This window comes from Halyomorpha halys, unplaced genomic scaffold, assembly GCF_000696795.3.
Source record: "Halyomorpha halys isolate HHAL.00 unplaced genomic scaffold, Hhal_1.1 Scaffold21.1, whole genome shotgun sequence".
Classification (NCBI taxonomy): domain Eukaryota; kingdom Metazoa; phylum Arthropoda; class Insecta; order Hemiptera; family Pentatomidae; genus Halyomorpha; species Halyomorpha halys.
The window spans coordinates 1,900,411-1,920,821 of NW_027112014.1; the positions used below are offsets into that span (position 1 = coordinate 1,900,411).

Here is a 20,411-nt window from a genome sequence, read left to right on the forward strand (position 1 = left end):
TAGTGAAGGGGGTGAAGAGGGTAATGTTTGAACACAGTCAATGGAAAAGGCCGAAACATCACACATGTTAAAAATGTGGGCTTAAATTGTTCCAAATGATTTTTTTCTTAGTATTGTTTTGATAATTATTTAATAAAAAAAACATTTACACCTATGGTGAAACCTCTGACGAGCGAACATCTATGGCCTCCAATAAGTATTCTTTAGTAAACGATTGAAAATGATTTAAGGAGTGAAGATAATACTATATTCTTACATCCTTACAGGAACTCATTTTGTTATTCCCCAGAGCTAGGATTCTGTGATATCAAGCTTAAGTAAATTACTTATATGTTCAAAATTATGAAGTTCTTGTATCTACAATTGAGTATCTACTCAATTCAGATCAGTAATAAAAAATAACAGATATTTTGCCAATGTCACAATTTTTATACGGTTCTATGGATGGTCAAACTGACAGATGTAAGTTAGTACTTTATCCACAATAAACCTTCCCGTTGTAAAAATTACATTATTTTCGATTAAAAAAAACATTTAAGATTTAACTGCATCTAATAGTTTATGTATTTTTATCATCACTTATATTGTGCATCACTTTAAACTTTTGTGTAGATATTGTACTTCAAATTAAATTACACAAACGGTCTAAACTGCCAATCCATTACAAAAACGTGATCTACATGACTATTATAAGGCCTATTTGGATATACAAAGTTGAGCTTTGGGGCTCCACTAAAACATCAAATTCCTCCCGAATCTAATCCTAACTGTCCAAAATCCTTAATTCTCCTTACTTTGTGACGAATCAAGTCATCAGACCTCAATGTCTCATATGTTACCGATTTGCCAGATACCAGTTCCATGATAAACTTCCCAACCGTCCAAATCCACTTGTTTCTAACCTGGCTTCTCATTACTTAACAATCGTCCTAGGCGTCTGAAAAGAAGATGGCCTGGAGATCTTCTCCTCAAGAAATATTATTGGAGTTCAATGGATTGATTCTCCACAGTTTTTTATCACGTCCCTATGTCACCTACAGCAAATTTACTTGTTGTATATATTTTTATACGGTTGTAATTAACAATAAATAAATTATAAAAACAAATAATTAAATATAGTTAGAATAACCGATCAAATTTATATATAAACACTTTTCTTTTTGAAAAATTTTAATTTTAAAATTTTTTAAGTGTTATAAGAAGAGAAAAGTGTTATAAGCATGATTAACGCTGGAATCTTTCAGGCTTAAATTTCAATTTATCTTCACCATTTTTCTGATTTATTTTTTTAACGTTGTAGAATCTTTAGAGCCAAAGATAGTATATTCAGCTCTGGAAAAAAATAGTTAAAATACAAGGGTGACTAAATTGTGAAGGATACATTGTTTTGTTATTAATGGTTAATTAATACGTCAACTTTCTATTTAGCTCAGCTCTGGTTCTATCTATTTTTTTGTTGTCTTAAATCGAGTTAATCATGTATTAGTCACTACTAATACATGATTAACTCGATTTAATCGATTAATCGAACAGAAAAGAACATATATGGATTCAGAAGGAGTTATTCGGGTTCTATTTATTGTCAAAATAACTGAGATAAGACGTTATCTCGGTACGATTTCGTGATTGAAGAGTTTAAAATAGTGGTATATTTGGAATAATATTATTTACTCATTAAACAATAAAGGTTAAAATATAATTATTACTGAATTTAATATTGCAGGTGACTACGGCTTCGCGACCTCCTCCACCAGATTCAGTCCTCAGCTACCACCAGGTCCCGCCCAGGTACTAATCTAATTATTTAATTATACTTAAAATACAATTTTATTGAACTAAATAAATGTAAATTGACATTGTAGAAGTGATGGTTATGTCCCAACTAAACCCTTCAACCAAAGAAAGCCAATGTCGTTTACTAAAGATGGTTCGAACCTACGTGGTGTGAATATTCATGTTATATCAGATTAACAATCAAACCTGGTCTGCGTTGTGTTTTCATAATTATTTTTTTCACTGAACCTATTAATATCTACATAAAATAAAAAAACTATAATGTATATAATAATATATAGTGTATATATAACTATAATTACATTCAAGTGATCTTCGCTAAAACATAATATATTATTTAGATTTGATAATAATTTTGTAGCCTTTCTAGCCAGCTTTAATAAAATATTTCTAGTTTTGACATCTTTTGGCACTTGGATAAACAACTTTTGTGGGATTTTTATAGTAATATTTTTGCAATTAGGTACTGCACAAGAACTATAAGGAATATAACTCGTAACAGATTAGATTAGATTAGATTTTTATTCAGGGCGATCATTATCTAGGTTATTACACCCTTTTTAGTTTATTTATCTTCTTGTCTTTGACATTTGATAGTTGAATGTAGACTATTTCCTTTTTACACTGGTCGCTATTAGTGGATTAGATTTTAGTATAAAGTTGAGTTTCAGAAATTTTATTATTTTGCCTATGGATTCTGCTGAGTCTTTAAGGGTCAATTCTCTTGTACGAGGAATTTTATTATTTTCGAAGGCTTGACGAAATGATGAGCATTCTTCAATTATATACTTTATTGATAATGGGGACTGACAGGTTTGGCATACATTGGTCCTCTTTTGTGATTAAGTGGAGGTGTGTTAATTTGGAATGTCCTATTCTTACTCTTGCAACAACCACTTCTTCTCTTCCGTTTCCCCTTATGGCACTTGTCCACTTTTGTGTGTGTTTTTTTTTTACATTTCTTAGTTTATTGGTGATTGGTCCCCACATTGAATTCCAACTTTTTTCGGATTCTGTTCTTTAAAAATACCTTTATGTCTTTCGGCTCGTAAATTTGGAGTGGTGGAACGTTCATTGTAGCAGCCTCTTTATCCGCTGCCTCAGTTCCAACTGTTCCTGAGTGCCCTGGAGTCCAATGAAAGGAAACACTTTTTTTAAGATGTTTTAGTATGACTATATAGTAGTGAGCTTTGTCTATCGTAGGTCCGCTTTGATTGAAGTTTGATAGACTCTGGAGTGCAGACATTGAATCTGTACAAATGAGTATGTTTGAGTATTCACATTCTATAGATAAATGAAGAGATGTTAAAATCGCCTGAAGTTCAGCTGTAAATATTGTTGAGTATGTGGGTAATTTATATCTTTTGGGTGTCCCTTGTATTATTCTTGCAAAACCAATATTATCTTTTTGTTTGGAGCAGTCAGTATAAATTATTTCATAATTTGAATATTTTTGTATCTCCTTTAAGAATTTAATTTTATTTGAGTCGTGGTTCTGGCATTTCATATTTAGATCTATTTTGTAAGACTGGTATTTCCAAGGGAGCAATCTATAGATAGAAACAGCTTGGTTTGTAGGCATGCCATAAGTCTCTCTTATGATTCTCTCTGTCTTATGCCTAATGGAGCGTTCCGTGAAGGATTCATTTCATATTTTCTCATGCAACGAGGGTGAAATATATGGGGGTATGCAGGGTTAGTTGGTTGGAGTTTGATTTTGGTGATGTAACTGTTCATGAGTTCCTGCCTGTGAAAAATAAGTGGTGGTAAAGAAGCCTCAGCATAGAGACTTTCTATTGGGCTCGTCCTGAAAGCACCTGTGGCAAGTCTTATTCCAGTATGGTGTACGGAGTCTAAGAGTTGGAGACAATTTGTTTTAGCTGAAGAATAAACTTCACAGCCATTGTCTATCTTGGATCTTACTGCACTTGTGTAGACCATGAGCATCGACTTCCTATCAGCTCCCCACTCGTAATAGATAATTGATTAAATAGCAAAGGAAACTTAAAAAAAAAAAAACAAATAAATCAAAATAATACTCACACTGAATAGATAAGACTAGTGTAAGTTTATGCCGAAAGAACGTCATATCAAAACAATAATGGTGGCTTGATTTTATGCGCGGCTAAAAAAAAAAAAAATATATGTGCAGTTTGAGACTAAAAGCGATTTTATAAAAAAATAAAATAAGAAATCCGGGCTATTATCATTATCAAATAAGTACTATATGAAAATTTCAAGTAAACTCCATTATTATTTTGTTTGCGCTTTATAATTGTTTTTAACCTCCCTACTAACAATTAAATACATAAATAAAACATTTGCTGTCCGATCATGAAAACAGAAACTCAAAGTGGTAAAGGATTATGATGTTCCATTTACTTCTCTATAATTAAGAATTTTATTTTTTAAATTATCTCTTATGGAGCGCGGTGGCACCGTAGTAAGGCGCGACTCCAAGGAATCGAGTTCGAATCCGGCTGGGCAGAAAATTGTTTTCTGTTGTACTGTAGCCGTGGGTCAACTCCTGTGCGTTCTGGAGCCCTGCTTGAGTCCACCCAGCCTCATAAATTGGGTAAAAATTTGGTGGTCCAGCGTAATTCTGACCAAATCAGTTCCTTGCACAACCATTGGTCTATTGACAGTACTTCCTTACAAAGTACATCACCCCTGATATTTCATAGGTTGTAAGGGTAGATTTTTAAATTATTTTTTTTTATTTTAATTGTCACTAAAGTTCTAATACGAATTAAGAATTGAAAATTAGCCAATTCCTAAGTGAATAACATTGGGTGCAGTGCACTGAAATAATAAAGAACGAACGATAGACCTAACATAAAATAATTGTAAATGTTGAGGTAACATTTAAAAATAATTAGTGAAATTAAAATTTAATATCAAAATTAAAGATAGTTTTCTTTATTATTCTTAGACAGTTATGACGAATAAGAAAATACTGATAAGAATAGTTGAAAACCGAGGAAGGTTTTTAACATAAAATTTTGAATTTGAATTTTTAAAAAATTGTTGTCTATCATGTAATTTAAGGAAAACTAATTATGTTTAAAGTTTTTGTATAATCTCAAAGTAATGGTAAAACCTTCTATGCAAATTGTGAATTATATTTAAATAGCTTATCATCAACTTTAACTTATTTATTCGTTATTCACTGCATAATTTTTAAAAATCAGTTGATAATATATATTTTATTTTATTCTTGTAAAAAGATGACATATGTTGTTAGGACAAACAAATTAATGAAGCCACAAAAGGATTGATTCGTCATGAAAAAAAAATAACACGTATTAATTAATCTAAATATCATTAGATTTCCCTGTTACTATTTTTTACATGTTTCGGGATTTCAGTGAATTTAAATTTCTATAGGAGAATCGAATCTAAATTTTATTTCATCATAACTGTTATGTTATAATTTAACTGCTATAATTAAATAAAATTATAATATATATATTTTTTTACAGCAGACCTGTGATAACTCCTGTCCGAGGTAGAGCTCGGAGGCAAACAGAACAGCGCAGGGATGAACAGAACCCGTCAATGAACCCAACCCCGCAAGGGTAAGACTTATGAAATTTAATCTTTTATATTATGTACATTATATTATATTATTATATTATATGTAATATTACATTTGTATATACTATATTTCTAGGGAGGGCGGGAAATTAGAGGGTAGTATAAGTCAGAAATAATATGGCCGAAATTGGTTGTGTTATACAAGCTGTGGGACTTATAGAGTTGATAGTTGACTTTAGCTTATGAACAGATTATACAGATTATTTTGAAAGGGCGGTAAAACTAGTATATGTCAGAATGATCATAATTTTTTTAAAACTCTTAACCTATCTCAGTCGTTTTTTGACTCAAACGAATTTCCGTCTCTCCCAAGTTCCTTTTTAAATTAATTTCATAAATTCCATTTTGAATACTGAATGCTTATACACAAGTGCCTTTATTGACAAAATTAAAGTTTTTATCACAATAATGCTCCAATAATCTCTGACTTTTTATTAGAGAACGGATTTTCGTACAATTAGATCTTTTGTTTGAATCCTAGCTTCAAATTCGAAAAAGAAATCTAAAAAAGGCTAATTTTATTTTGCAAAAAATTGTACCATTTGAGTTTTTTCCCAAACTTTAGAATGATATGAGTTTTTGCCGCACACAATTACACGTTTTACACATTTTGGGTTAAATTTTTATTGCATACAATTTAAGGCTTGAAATAAATGTTTCATATTATATACGTATGTGTGCTAATATTTTTTTCATTTCATTATTTTTCTTATTTAAATTTGATAAATTTGAGGTAAAGCATTGCTTATGATATCAAGAGTCAAATTCAACCTAAAAAGAAACAGTAAACACAAGAATATTCTTGGAGTAGTCTTAACCACTGACTTCGGTTTTTTATTTTTTATTATTACATTATAAGACCTATTTATAATTCAATAAAAAAAAAATCAATTGCTCGGACCAATATAAATATATATACCTGCATATTTTTAAGCAAACTTTTCTTTTTTTGTACTTCCATATTGACCAATGAATTGTTAGGATTCTGGTGAATGGTATATTTGCATATAAATACACAATTGAAAAGCTAAGCAGAAAAACATATCATGTGAAATCTTATCTAGAGGAAATTAAAAAGGGAATTTCCCTTGGATGAATATTTTTAATTTCTCCTTTCTAAATAGCGCCTGGCATATTTTACTATAACTTAAAATTAGCATTCATAGTATAACTGACTTTTAGGGCCACCCGTAGCTCAGTGGTTAAGACACATTCTTACCAATTTGATGTCTATCTATGGTGCCGGTTCGAATCTGGCCTGGGGCGTTGACTTTTTCATTGAGTGGCGGTCCCACAAAATGAATAACTTTGACCCCCAACTATGGTTAGTCAGTATAGGACTCCAATGGGAGTCTTGGCTGAAAAATAAACAAAAAAAAATGACTGAAAAATCATTTAACACAATTATTTTCCTTATAGCTGTTTAATTATGGACAAAATTTTAGGTTTTTATCTAGAGTAGTTTATTTAGTTGTTTTTTTTATGCAAGTTTGCATAAATCTGAAGATATACGAGTTTGATTTGTTTGAAACAAGTATAGGTAAGATTTTCATTAAGTATTAAAGTTATTAGTTGAACAATAAAGTTGGTTATTGCAGGATTTCAGTACTTTATAAAGATTTTGAGTTTTAATGCCCGTTTTGGGTTTTTTCATCATTTGCATCCACAACTTTTATTTTCTATCATTTCAAACGATATTGAGTTTTTTTAGAGGTTTTCCCCCATATTTCCCCATTACTTCAACTCAAAGCAGACAGAGCAACCTCAAAGGTAGTAAAGAAGAATCCGTTAAAAAGGTTGAGATATGGTCCTCTTATCTTGATTTATCTACAACAGGATCTTAATGGTAGAATTAGTAATGAAACAATAGGATGGGCCAAAGTGCTTGGGAAAACTCGAACAGGAGTAGTGAAGGGGCTTCGAGTTATGACTGCTTTTTGTTGCCATATGTGGTCAGAATGCTTTCATGGGGAGAAAACCTTCTTTTGAACTATTTTATAAATTTATTTATCACTTTTTACAACTTACAAATTACTTAAAAATATATGCAAGAAGTATATTTGATGTTAGTTTTACAATAGCATAACACAGGCATGTGAATCTAACCCTTCATAGAACCCTAATAACATTTCTTGAGAAGATATCGAGACCATCTTCATCTCAAATGCCTCGGAATATCATGCTAAAAAGGAGAAACCAGGGTAGAAACAAGTGGATTTGGGTGGTTAGGAAGTTTATCATAGAAGGATTTTTTATCAGGTTCAGATAACGAATGGATCCTTGAAGTCTTGATGAATGACTAAATAAATCATTTGTGACTAAATAAAGAGCGTTAAGGATATTACGAAGGATTTTGTGTTGTAACTTCACTATTTTCAAATAGTAAATATCGGATTGGTTATAAATGAAATCGATTGTCAGTTTTTTATACTCAAACAAAATTGAAAACTACTATACAAATCGTCAAGTGATTGTTAATATTCAATTATTTTGTAAATATACCTTTTAATGGTTGTCGAATATCGTCGGTTCAATGCTAAAGTTTCTGAGACAATTTTCTTTTTTAATTATGGCAGCTTCTCTAATTTTGACGTAAGTCTATTGTACATTTTGTATTTTCAGTCAGTTGCGTCATACATTCAGTCAGATTTGTATTTCATTACGAAGAGAACAGAAGTCTAGGATAAAATTCAACAAAACAAATATACCAAAACTTTGAGATACACCACTGACAATAATAAAAGAAAAGTGGTGTGATAAGCGCACACAACTTGGAATTTTGAAGGCGCAAAATTTCTAAAAAAAAATTATTTTCCTGTTACTATAAAAAATAATATTTTTGTTTTCGTCAAGGAGTGGATAATAAATACAACTTTGTTCCTACAAAAACAATAGTTCAACAAAATAAAACTAAGCCCTGTACCATTTCATTGAAATCGGGATAGATCGGGAAAACTCGTTTTTTCCAGATTTTTCAGTCTCTATTTCTCTTTATATCTCTTTTAGTTAATTAGGAAATCCTTTCTCAGTTCACGTTTTTCAATTTAATAAAATTAAAATAAAGTTAATTATTTTAAATAAACACGATTAAATGTACTTTAGAGGATGATTTTTTTTTAAACTTCGATATTTAACCCTTTTCAAACTATGAGCATGCGTTCAAGCAAATTTAAGTTAATTAAATTTATATTGGTGTACCAAGTTTAATCAGAATTGTCACAGCCGTTTTTTGAGAAAATCGAAATATTAAAATATATTATACAATGTGACACTTCCGATTGGTTGATTTTCCGAAAAAGTTGCAGTAACATCCTGGGAATTTACTGCCTTAAATATTTAATTTCAGTATTGCTTAGATTTTTCGTTTTTGAATTAGGCTGTTCACACGCACGCATCATTTAGCTAGACTATGTTATTTGAACTAACAAGACCTCAATATTTCTATTTCTTTCGAAATCTCGAATTAGATATTTTTCACTATCACAAATCATTTCCTTACTCTACATTCCATATATTGGTATGTGAATGTAAATCTATCCCATTATAATCAGAATTGTGGTAATACATTGTTTCTTAAGCAAGAACGTGATGTGACAAAGATCAAGCTCAACCGTCGGATGTCCCCCTCCCCAATTAAAAGTGGCCATTGTATGGATGCTGAGTGTCCACAAAGAGGATGTCCTAAGGAATCTTTATCGAGCTATAATATTTGAAGTTTACGGTTATAATATTCGACTGCACGAAATATATTATTGAACAACCTTTCATTTTTTTCTTTTTATGGAAAATCGTTTTTTAATCTGTAGAAATTAAAATTCTGTGTTTTAATTAAGTTTGGGAAAATAAAATAAAAGTTGTTTAAAACGTTATGCAGATTCTTTACATAGACTCAGATAAAATATTAATAGGAAAATGAGATTCAAATTCTTTGGTAAAAGAATGTGAATTATATTTTATGATGAACTGTTTTATATGTTAACTTCCTAATCATGATTATTTTCTAGCTCGGTAGAAATGGTGTGTCTAGTGTATAATAGCGTCTAATATTGAATTTGTTTAGCGGACCACTGAAGAGCATCTAGGAGGGTGAATTCCGGAGAGCGAATTTGTTGATCGGGTGAATTAAAAAATTGTGAAATGGTGAAATTGGAGGAGCAGAAATGAGAAAGAAAAATAGGAATGAATTGAAACATTTGTATTAGTTGTACAGACCGAAATTGATTGTAAAAGGAAACTGTAGGGGAAAAAAATTGTTTATTATATCTCTTTATGTCTGATTATACTATGTATGTGTAATTTATATATGTGCGATTACGGATTGATAAGTATGCTGTGTGAGATAGCTACCTGATGTATTTAGGCAGCATAGATAAATAAAGTATTTCTCTCTCTCTTATGATGAACCTTTCTATATGTTAACTCCCTAATCATGATTATTTTCTAGCTCGGTAGAAAGGGTGTGTTGTGGTCAAAATCAAGATCAATCATCAGTTTTTTTCCTCATTTATGTCCACTTCGTAAACGCTTGCTCTATTACGGTGTCCTGAGAATTTTTTGTCGAAATAAAACATTTGCTATTTAGAGCAATAATATTATTATATTATTATTTGCGGTTATATTGGTGGCTGCAGGAAAAATTAAATTCTTCTTAAAAATTGGAAAACAAATTATAATTTTTTTTTTTTCTGTAAAACAGTTTTATAATGTTTAGAACTACAATTCAGCTTTTTAAGGATCTGAAAAAAGAAATAGGGGTGATTCGAAATATTATGCAGATTGTCGACATAGATATAGTTTGAGTATTAATTGGGTGAAAGTCATTTATGAACAACTTGTCTATTTGCTAACTCATGATCATTATAACTTTCTAGCTCGGCAGAAGAAATGGGGAGCAGGTTGACAAGCCCATATGACTCTAATAATAGGTAACATCATTACTTTATTTTTTGATTTATTTTTTTTTTTAATTTTTTTTTTTTTGTAGAGGGACGAAATAAAGACTTATACTATTAAAGTATAGAATTATACTAATAAAGTATAATTAGACATATGAGAGCTAAAGTTGTGTTAAAGATCAACTCTATAATCAAGATATTCAACATTTTAGGGGAAGCTCTATCAAGATTTTGCTAAGGATTGAGAATTTTCATTGTTCAGAGTAATCTATCTAAAACTTATACGACTAGTTATGAGCATTTAATTTACTCAGCAATAATTTTTTTTTTAATGAAAATTATAACACTACATTATTACCCACCACGTGTGCTCATGTAGAAATAACATATATGAAGATCGCGGGGAAAATGAAATGTCCAAAAATCTTAAAAACCAGGTAACCTACGTAAAGTCAGACGAATTGTTGATGAAAAATTCATTATCGTTTTTAAATGAATGAGTTATCATGTAATTATTATTAATAATTTATTTATAAATTTTAATTGTTAGTAGTTCATTAATTTCTGAGCATTGATCCTTAAATTTTTTTATCTTGTTTTTGTTGTATTTTAAGGTTGTTTTCTTTTCTCTAAGCATTTCCAAGAATAACTAACCTTAAATATGTGGTGTTACTTATTAAAATGTGACTATAATTCATTCAGAAATTTTCAGATAGATTATGTTAGCATCGGAACCACGGGATGTGCGTCTATTGTGCACTCAGGTTTAAAAATAAGCACTGAAACAATTTCGTGTTCATCTTTTATTTAATATCTGTTTTGATTTGTTAACTAATTTAATTATGTGTTTTTGTATTGTTTTTTGTTTTGTTATTTAGCGTGACAGAGAGCATCGACCTGACCAGAGGAAGCCCCGATCTGATGACCGCATCACAGCCGATGTATGTAAACCTGTTACGAACGTACAATAATACATAATATGATCGTAATACTTTAGGAGATGAATATATAATTATTTATAAAGGTATTTAAAATTAAATAGAGGAGTCAATTGGAACGTTGTCTGCGATGTTTATATTTTGTAACTTGGATACCATGAATTAATGTTTATTATTAATTAAATGAACCAGCGTGTATGTAGTGTGTTTCTAAATATTTTTGACTTTATAGCTTAAATTTTATGAATTCAGCATTTATAAAGCACTTAAGCCCTGTTTTGTACTACTTTTAATGATGAGTTTTTTTTTTAACAAATTTACTCCTTTAGAAAAAAATAAATAATACTTTTGCTAATAAACCTATCTGTTTTCATTTGAAGAGCTTGAGGTTTGAATATGTATGACAAACTACATGATGAAAATTCTTTAGGTGTATATTATCTGTATGTATATTAACGACCACGATGATTCATAATATTCATTCAACAACACATATACACTATATACAACTAGTACTTTTCTATACAACGTTCTAATCCATATCTATCTTCTATTTGATTGAAAAAAAAAATCAGTTACTAAATATACTCTACTTACTAATATTAAGCGTTCACTGACTAGACAAGAAAACAAGGTGCTCTTGTCACAATGTCACAGAACCAATAGCGACGAAAAAAAAAAAAATCTTGTACTTTTGATTTTCATGGCGGAAATTGTAATTCATTTGAAACTTTTTTTGTTTATGTTTAATTCTTTGCCCTCAGGCCGCTCCAAGAATACAATTGGCAGACTCCAGCTCCAGAGGCCCAGTCAGAGCAAGTGCAGACCTATCAAGTGGCAAGTCCCGACTATAATGTCCAGTACATACCAGTGCCCCAGAACCAGATGAGCCATCACATGGTGCCTCCTACGTCGCAGATGTGTGGCCAGGAACTGGAACCCTACCAGATGCCGATATATCAACCAGTAGTCCAGAGGTACTATTCTTATCTCAAATATCTTCATTACCTTAAGATGTATGCACCTCGTTCAAAGAGTATGGTACAGCGCTATTCCATGTCGTCACTTAGCTTATGACTTCCACATCTTAAGATTTAGATTACTACTAATAACATTCTGAATATATCTGCAAAATATTTTGTCCACTCATCTGTCCACCGCAGTTTATGTTGAATTATTTTTTTTTTATTTGTTACGATTCGAAGCTATGGGCATGTCAAGAATCCATTTATATTTTTATCCATCTACTAGTATATTTATTTAAGAAAACTTTAAAACAAACTTTGAACGTTCTTTTATTGTGCTTTTGGTTAAAAAAACAAAACAAAATAACAGTTCTTTTTTTTAAACATAATATGAGCGAAGGTAATGTTTAATTTTACAGCGAAAGTGATGTTTGCATACTGACTGAGCTCTCGGGAACAATTCTAATATTATCATATTTGTACTAAATATATAATCTGATTTCATGTCAATAGTTAATATTAAAAATTTAATCATGTTGATGTTTAGTAAGATATATTAAAGATTATATGAAATATGAGTACAGTGTGTACTCCTTTGATGGAGTGTTGTTTATGCGTTTTTCAAAAGTGAGTGACAGTAAGCTCATAGAATCTGTGAATACTAAGATATTATTTTTGTTTCTTCCATAATAGTTAATTTTTTTCATTTAAATAAAAATAATATCTGAAAACTAATTGCATGCATTATACATTTTATTCTAAGTACTGTACTGAAATTCTTTAATTTAGCATTTTAAAAATTGTATTTCTTTTTTATCTTTTTAAGTTTTCTGGCAACAAAATTTTGTAATCACTTTCATCAGAAATTGATTATAATATAATTTATAAAAAATTTAATACTTAAAAAACAATCATTTCTTTATTCGGTTATTTATTACATAATATGTAGAGTAGTTTACTAAAAAAAATTTTAAAATGCAATCTGCTAGTGTTTTTGGTTTTATAATTGTTAGATAATATCTAATCATTATGATTCACTAAAGAGTTATTCATAATGATTAGAACTATAGAGAACACCAACCACAGAAATTAAATTTCCTAAAACAATTTTTGGTTTTATAATTGTTTATTACTATTAAAATAATATCTAGAAACTAATTGCATGGATTATAAATTTAATTGTTGATTGAGGAAATTCTGAATTTTGCATTTTTTTTTTATATTAACTAGCAACAAGATTTTGTAATCACTTCGATTAGAAATTGAGTTTAATATAATAATTAAAAAATATATAATATTTTTAACAAAATAAATCTTCTTTTAATTTGGTTATTTGTTTTAAGATTATGTTTTTAAATATTATAATAACAATATTTTGATATTTATGTATATTCTATAATATATACAAACGTATATAGAATCTACAAAATAAAAATTCTTCCGCAATTTCCTAAGCTAAGCTCCAATTAAAAAATTGTATATATATATTTTTTAACTCACGTTTTAAAGATCACGTAAAATACTATCACCGAAAAATTAAGTACTAAACTAGAACATATTTTTATCAGATGTCAAAAAAAAACTACTTGACTTATTAAATTTAATGTTCTTGAATAAATGATTGTTGAATTTTTGTAGAGGTTCGAGACCCTCCCTTCATTAATGTAAAACTTAAATTTTCTAAAGAAAACAAAAAAAAACTAAAATAAAAAGTATATATTCATAATCATTTCTAAACTTAAAATAAATAGTAAAATTGCCTTGTTTGAAAAAATAATATTCCTCTTAGATAAATAATTAATTAATGAATAAATATTTTGGACTTGATTTTTCAATAATAATAATGACAAATAATTAATTTCAGGGCTGTAGTCGGAGCTTCAGAGATCATTAGAGTGAGTTTTTTTTTTTATTATATATTATTTATTATTTCTATTATTTAAAGGCGATATTGAATATTTTATGAAGACTAAAATTAATTTTCTTATAACAGAAAAATGTATGTTCTTAATTACCGTATTTTTACAATCATTAATTGATTAAAAACCTAAGAACGTAGGTAAATAGATTTTGAAAATAATTTTTGTTAAAATAAAAATAGGTTAAAAATCTAAATGTTTATGCTGATTGATTCTTATGATATAGCACAAACCTTAATTTAATTCGAAAACTTCAACAAATTTTTTTTATAAATTTAACAATTTTTTTTTCCACACAGATTATTATTGTTTATTTAAAATTTATTATGATAACTGGCACTTGGCACTGTTTTTATATACATATACTTAATAATTGGGTTTACAAAATTTATAATCTGACTTATCATCCACCATAGGCGTGATCAAATAATATTCTAAATAATTATTTTTTTTTTTTAAATTTTAATAATTAATTTAATTCAAGATCAAAAAATTAAATTCATATTGCAATGTTAGCTTGTGATTAAATAAGCAATATATTGTGAAATTAAAAAAAATTAGTCAATTATGAAGAATTCAGAGTTTCAACTTTGTATAACATTACAATTTAATACATTTTAGATGCATGTTACAACAATTCAAAATTACTTTAATATATAAATCAAAATGTTACTAACAGTAGATTTTAAGAATTTTTAAGAAAAATAAGATGTTTATAATTTGGTAATTATTTTTATTATGGGTAGGTGGTAGAAGTGTTCCTAATCATGAGAAAAATTGAAAACAATTATTTGAGTTGGACTTAAAAAATGTTGATTGTTTGTGAATCATTTTGCTGGCATATATTATTGTTCAAGACTCTCCACAGAATAAATTAACTATTGAACTCATACAATATTTTTATTTGTAGTTATTTTTTAATTTTAGTTGTCCTTGTTGAATAATAAACATATATCATTTCTTAAAAAATCAAAACTGGATGGATATAAGCAGTAGATAATATCTTATAATGGATTAATATAAGCTGAACAAAGGGTATTAATAATTGATTTAGTTTTCTGTACATGAAATATTTTATCTCATAATGAAGAAGATGGTCAGGGTTGTTGTAAAAAAGAACAATGGTTATCCACTATTTATTTCCCGACGTTTCGCCCCACTTTGTGGAGCTTTATCAGGGCTGTTCAAATCGATAGCTTTAGAGATTTTTCTAAAGTCTAACTGAATTTTCTAAAACTAAAAGTCTCAAAAAATATATCATCCTTTACTTAAAATGTTTTAGTAAATATTTCGAAAGGTACTTTTTATAAAGTATAAAATAATAATAACCAAGATACTAATATGTTTTTCCCATTGCACTGTATCCTAATAGGCCAAAATTCATATATTTTATAATATAGAAGGTGTATTACTTTTTTTTATAACCGATAACATAAATTTCACCAGTATTTAATAATTTGGTTGTTCAATGTCTATTCCATCAGAAAATTTAAAGTATAAATCTTGAAATATTTTTTTGTCACTCCTTCACTGACAGGCATCTAATTACAAAATAAGTCTGTTATATCGCCATAAAATAAGTCTAAATAAAAAAATATTTGTTTATTATTCTTGTATTGTTATATTTCCAATCAACATTATAAGATTTGTTTTTTAATTTTAGTTATCCTCCAAATAAAATTACATTTTTTTTCTGTATTAATAATATTTTTGTTTACAGAAAATATATTTTTTTCAGCATACTGAAGCCAATGGACCAGGAACAACTTCCTTCCTCTCCGTAAGACAATTTCTGATTTTATACATTTTTTATTAATTATTTCTTAACGTAATGCTATGCTTATTTTGATAAAGTTTATATATTTTTAGATGACTTATGTAAACATTTTAAATTGTATTAAGCAGTTTTATTTTAAAGTGAATTTGAGTACATTTAATGTATATTGTATTTTATAGTATTGATGTTCACGGTGCAGAACTCAAATATTTTTTGTCACAAAAATTTTATTACTAATACATTTTATATCCAAAATGGACTCAAAGCAATAAACAATCTGGATAGTTAGAAAACCACTAATTAAGAAACATTTAAATATATTATAATTAAAAATGTTTTCATATAACCTTATCTTCTGGCTCTTTTCTTTCTTTATTTTGTTTTATGTACCCGACACTAAAAGTATACCTAACAGACTAATAAAAAAATTCATTAATAAAATAAAACTCCAATTGTCCAGTCACCAAAGGACTTATTCAAAAACAGTTACAAATTTTATTCAATTTCAATTAACACTAAAATAAATAATGCCAGGAGTAAATTTTAAAATAATGAAATTCCATGTATTTTTTTTTTTTTTTTTTTATACAGAGACAGAAAAAAATATTACTTTTTCCTCGATTAACAATCATTACAAATGAGAGAGATATTAAAAAATTTACTTTCGGCCATTAGCAAATTATATGATGTCTTTCACCTAATTGTTTAATGATATATTCATAATCAACAAGTGCTAACAATTTCCATATATTCATAATTTTATTTAAAAATTACTAATTTAAATTACATGTGTTCATTCCCAAATATTTGTTTATAAATATATAAAATGATATATTATTTTTATATGATTGTTTTCTTAAAACGTATTCTTTGCTCTGTTAAAAATCTTCTTTTTTTTTTTTTTTTTTTTTGGACCTTTTTGACATCAATTGTGAAATTCAAGAGAATTAAAATAATAATAAAAAGAACAAATTACTAACAACTAAAATATTTTGTCTTTTTTCTTTTTTTAATTTCCGTTCTCCAATCATTATTATAAATATTATCCGCAGTATTTTATATTTTCTTCATGCATAGTGAAACATAAAAATGTAATATTTTTCATAGATTCAAAAAGGATATTAAAATGTTGTGAAAAACAAAGAAAAACTGTTTATGTAAAACATTATGAAAGAAAAATTAATTAATATTTTTCAGAATTTGCGTATGCCCTCGGGAGAGATTCTCGCCGTACTGGTAAGTAAACTTTAAAATAACTGATTGTTTTAATCATACACATACGCAATTATTTATGTAAGAAACTTTTATTTGTTTGTGTATTTATATATTTTTCAACTATTTATAGTCTTTGACATTTTGTTTTTATTTTAATTTTGCCACGTTAATATTATATTATGTAGTATGTTTTGTCTTGAGTACAATAGTTTTGAAGCATCTTAATTTTAATGATAAAATTATTTTTTTACTTTTAAATTTTATTAGAATTGATTATAATTTCATTGTGGTAGCAAACGCAATAGGTGCCAAGCACTGTCATACTATTTCACTACTGTGAACTATTAAGTAGCAATGACCACGACGACAGGAATCTGTCACGTGAAGATGGACTTTTAGTTCTCTGATTGTTCGTTATTGCGTGATGGTATATCTGCCGCGCCTGGCTATTTAAAGGAAAATATTTATCTATTTCTAGTTTTGAGTTCAGAATGTTCTGTTAGTAAATATGTTAATGTAAGAAAGTAAATATGTTATTGTACACATTTTGGAATCTATTAATACTATATTCTTGTAATCGTTATTAATTAATTAATGCAATTAATGTAATCGTTTACTACCACAGCACACGATCCAGTACTTCTACACCCAGCCGAAGCCGTCCTCGTGGGCGTTGCCGGTAAGTTATTATTTTATTTTTTTTTATAATAATAATTAACATTGATAATGTCCTAAATTATAATTATAAAAGATAATGTGTATAGACTATATGATTATAATTGTGAACTATAATGCTCTAGATTTGTTTTTTACTTCAGGAATAAATTTATGCAAAACGATTAATCATTATTTTTTTTTCTAAGTTAGGAAATAATTTCATAATTACGTTAAGCTCTTGAAAATTGGTTCATAATGTTCTTAGTTTTATTTATGCATTTTTCGTCATTCTCCATTTCAACTGCTTCATAAGTTACATATAATGTTTTCTAAAATCTTTGGCTTTCCAACGTTAAATTATGTTAGATAATAAAAATAATTATCTGCAGTAACTATAGTAAAATAATTATCTTCCTTTCTCGTCCTTGGAGTTAGTAGTGTAATGTAATATAATGTTTATTGTTTTTATTACATGATTTTAAATTGATTTCAGGGGGTGTCAGGAGAACCAATTGGAGACCAGCAACCGGCGAGTCAGGAACTCGGACCAGTCGTAAGTAACAACAACCATAATAATTCATTAAGCATATTCTGCTTAAAGATTTATTTTAAAATATTTTTTTTCTCTAAATAATAATAAATAAAAAATATATTTCATTTCTAAGAAAAATATCTAAGAAGTTTTATATTTGTAATAAGCGTTTGCGGCTCTATTCCCCTCACTCAGCCTCCACTGGCTTTTAACACAGTAAAAATATTTTATTTTTAGTAATTTTCAGTATTATAATTATTAAGATATTTTATTTTTAGTTGAGCAATCTATTAATTTTTTTTTGTCATGTCTATATTTTATTTAACTTATACTAATTTTACAATTTTTTATTTTCCTCTCGTGTAGTTCCCTATACAAGAGAAGTTTATTTAAAAGTTGGGCGTACTTAAAATACAACGACATAATTTATGTATTTGATGTAAATTTTAGAATATAAAAAAAAATATAGAAATAAGTAAAGACGTATATACATAACTAAATAAGTCAATACACAAAATAAATAAATGAATGCATTCAAACAATCAGTTCACAAATCTAATTTATAAACAAATTGATTATTGCGTTTATGTGTGTATAGTAATTAAAATATATAGGAGAAAATTATACATATATACCTTAACTAAAATGAATACATTTATCCAATTGTAAATGAACTTAGGAAAAAATTAACTAAAACAAAAACACAGTAATAATATATAAATTAGAAATACTATATGTTATTAAATATCAGCTGGCCAGACATTATCAGTTCGGTTAATTCTGTAATGAAGTGGAAATTAGTTTATTGTTCTCTTATACTATTCGACCTCTGGTTGCTGCAACTTGTATGATGCTAACATTAAAAACCATTTTATGATTTATATCTAAGACAAATATTTGAAATGTAATAATGGATATTATTCTTTGATATATAGCACGTCAACATCGTATCGACCAGCTCAGAACAACTTGACTCCAGGCCTCAGTCCCCAGCAGCCGAGAGAAGTGACGTCGTGAGTATTTTTTGTATTTAGTATAATGTATCAAATATATATAGAAGTATATTTCATAATTTCTGAATTGTTAATTATGTTAACCCGCCATCGGCCGCTAGATCGATTTTAACAGAGCCGGGCGTGAGATTTTTTCTCTCATATAGCTCTTGAACATATTTTTCAAAATATAAAATTTTGATTTAGATTAAGTTTATTTAATATAACAAACCAAGTATAAAAAAAAATATTTTGATATAAGAGCAAACTAGTTTTAAATAATTAAAAAAAAAAACATAATTAGAAAATAGAAATAAACATAATGTAATATTTCGAGACGAAGTTATAAAAAGAATCCAAAATCCAGATATATTGTATTATAAGAAGATAAAAATTATGTTCAAAAAAATGCTCAGTCTGAAAAAAATCTCGTGTGCACAACTGGTGCAAGTGAACACCGTATTTGAACATATTGGTCTTTTACACTGGTGACAATTCTTTTTTGTTTAGAATGTCTGAATATAACCCAGAAATTTACTAAAATAGTATTCATACGAAGCTTCGATGAAGTGAAAACATGAAAAGAAAAATTTTTGTTATAAATATCATCCAAATATACACTTATAGTATCGAAATACAATTTCCCTAGTTCTGGTAATTTTTTCCCTTGAGAAAAAAAAATATATAGATAAAATAAACATGGTACACGTGAGAAAAAATATATTCAAGTTGTGAGGATTTTTCTTACGTGATTTGAAGGAAGATACTGTAAACTACATATTTCAAGAAAATGGGAACCAAAGTCTCCTCCAAGCAGCTTCCAGACCCGAAAAACGATAAAAGCGAGAGAAATTCTCACGCAGTGACCAATGGCGGGTTAAAATGTAAACGTGTTGTATAATCGTATCAAGAATTCCCAGTTTAACTGTTTTACAAGAACTTTTAGAACCAATTTTTAAAATATAAGTCCAACGTAAAATTTTATCAAAAGAACCTTACATAGATTTCCTTAAGAGCTTAGTATTACACAATAAATTGATAATAATATTTAATGGAGTATAAATAATTTATATAATTATTATGGATAATAATAATTTAATGGAGCATAATAAAAATAAAATATTGACATA

At 28.0% G+C, this 20,411-nt stretch overlaps 1 protein-coding gene across 9 annotated transcripts in view; it reads left to right on the forward strand.

The window, feature by feature from the left end:
- Positions 1–20,411, forward strand: part of LOC106681800 (uncharacterized) — a 52,862-nt gene that overhangs the window by 17,095 nt on the left and 15,356 nt on the right. For 5 of the 9 annotated variants that reach the window (XM_014422318.2, XM_067049923.1, XM_014422369.2 and 2 more), the window contains exons 4-13: positions 1,724–1,788; positions 5,277–5,372; positions 10,263–10,316; positions 11,165–11,227; positions 11,989–12,201; positions 15,847–15,888; positions 17,083–17,121; positions 17,726–17,779; positions 18,251–18,310; positions 19,225–19,302. In XM_014422318.2, the coding sequence (XP_014277804.1) occupies positions 1,724–1,788; positions 5,277–5,372; positions 10,263–10,316; positions 11,165–11,227; positions 11,989–12,201; positions 15,847–15,888; positions 17,083–17,121; positions 17,726–17,779; positions 18,251–18,310; positions 19,225–19,302 (764 nt within the window). Of the gene's footprint in view, positions 1–1,723; positions 1,789–5,276; positions 5,373–10,262; positions 10,317–11,164; positions 11,228–11,988; positions 12,202–14,053; positions 14,085–15,846; positions 15,889–17,082; positions 17,122–17,725; positions 17,780–18,250; positions 18,311–19,224; positions 19,303–20,411 lie in introns of all 9 variants that reach the window. The other 4 variants (XM_014422328.2, XM_014422345.2, XM_014422353.2 and 1 more) reach the window with 2 other exon arrangements.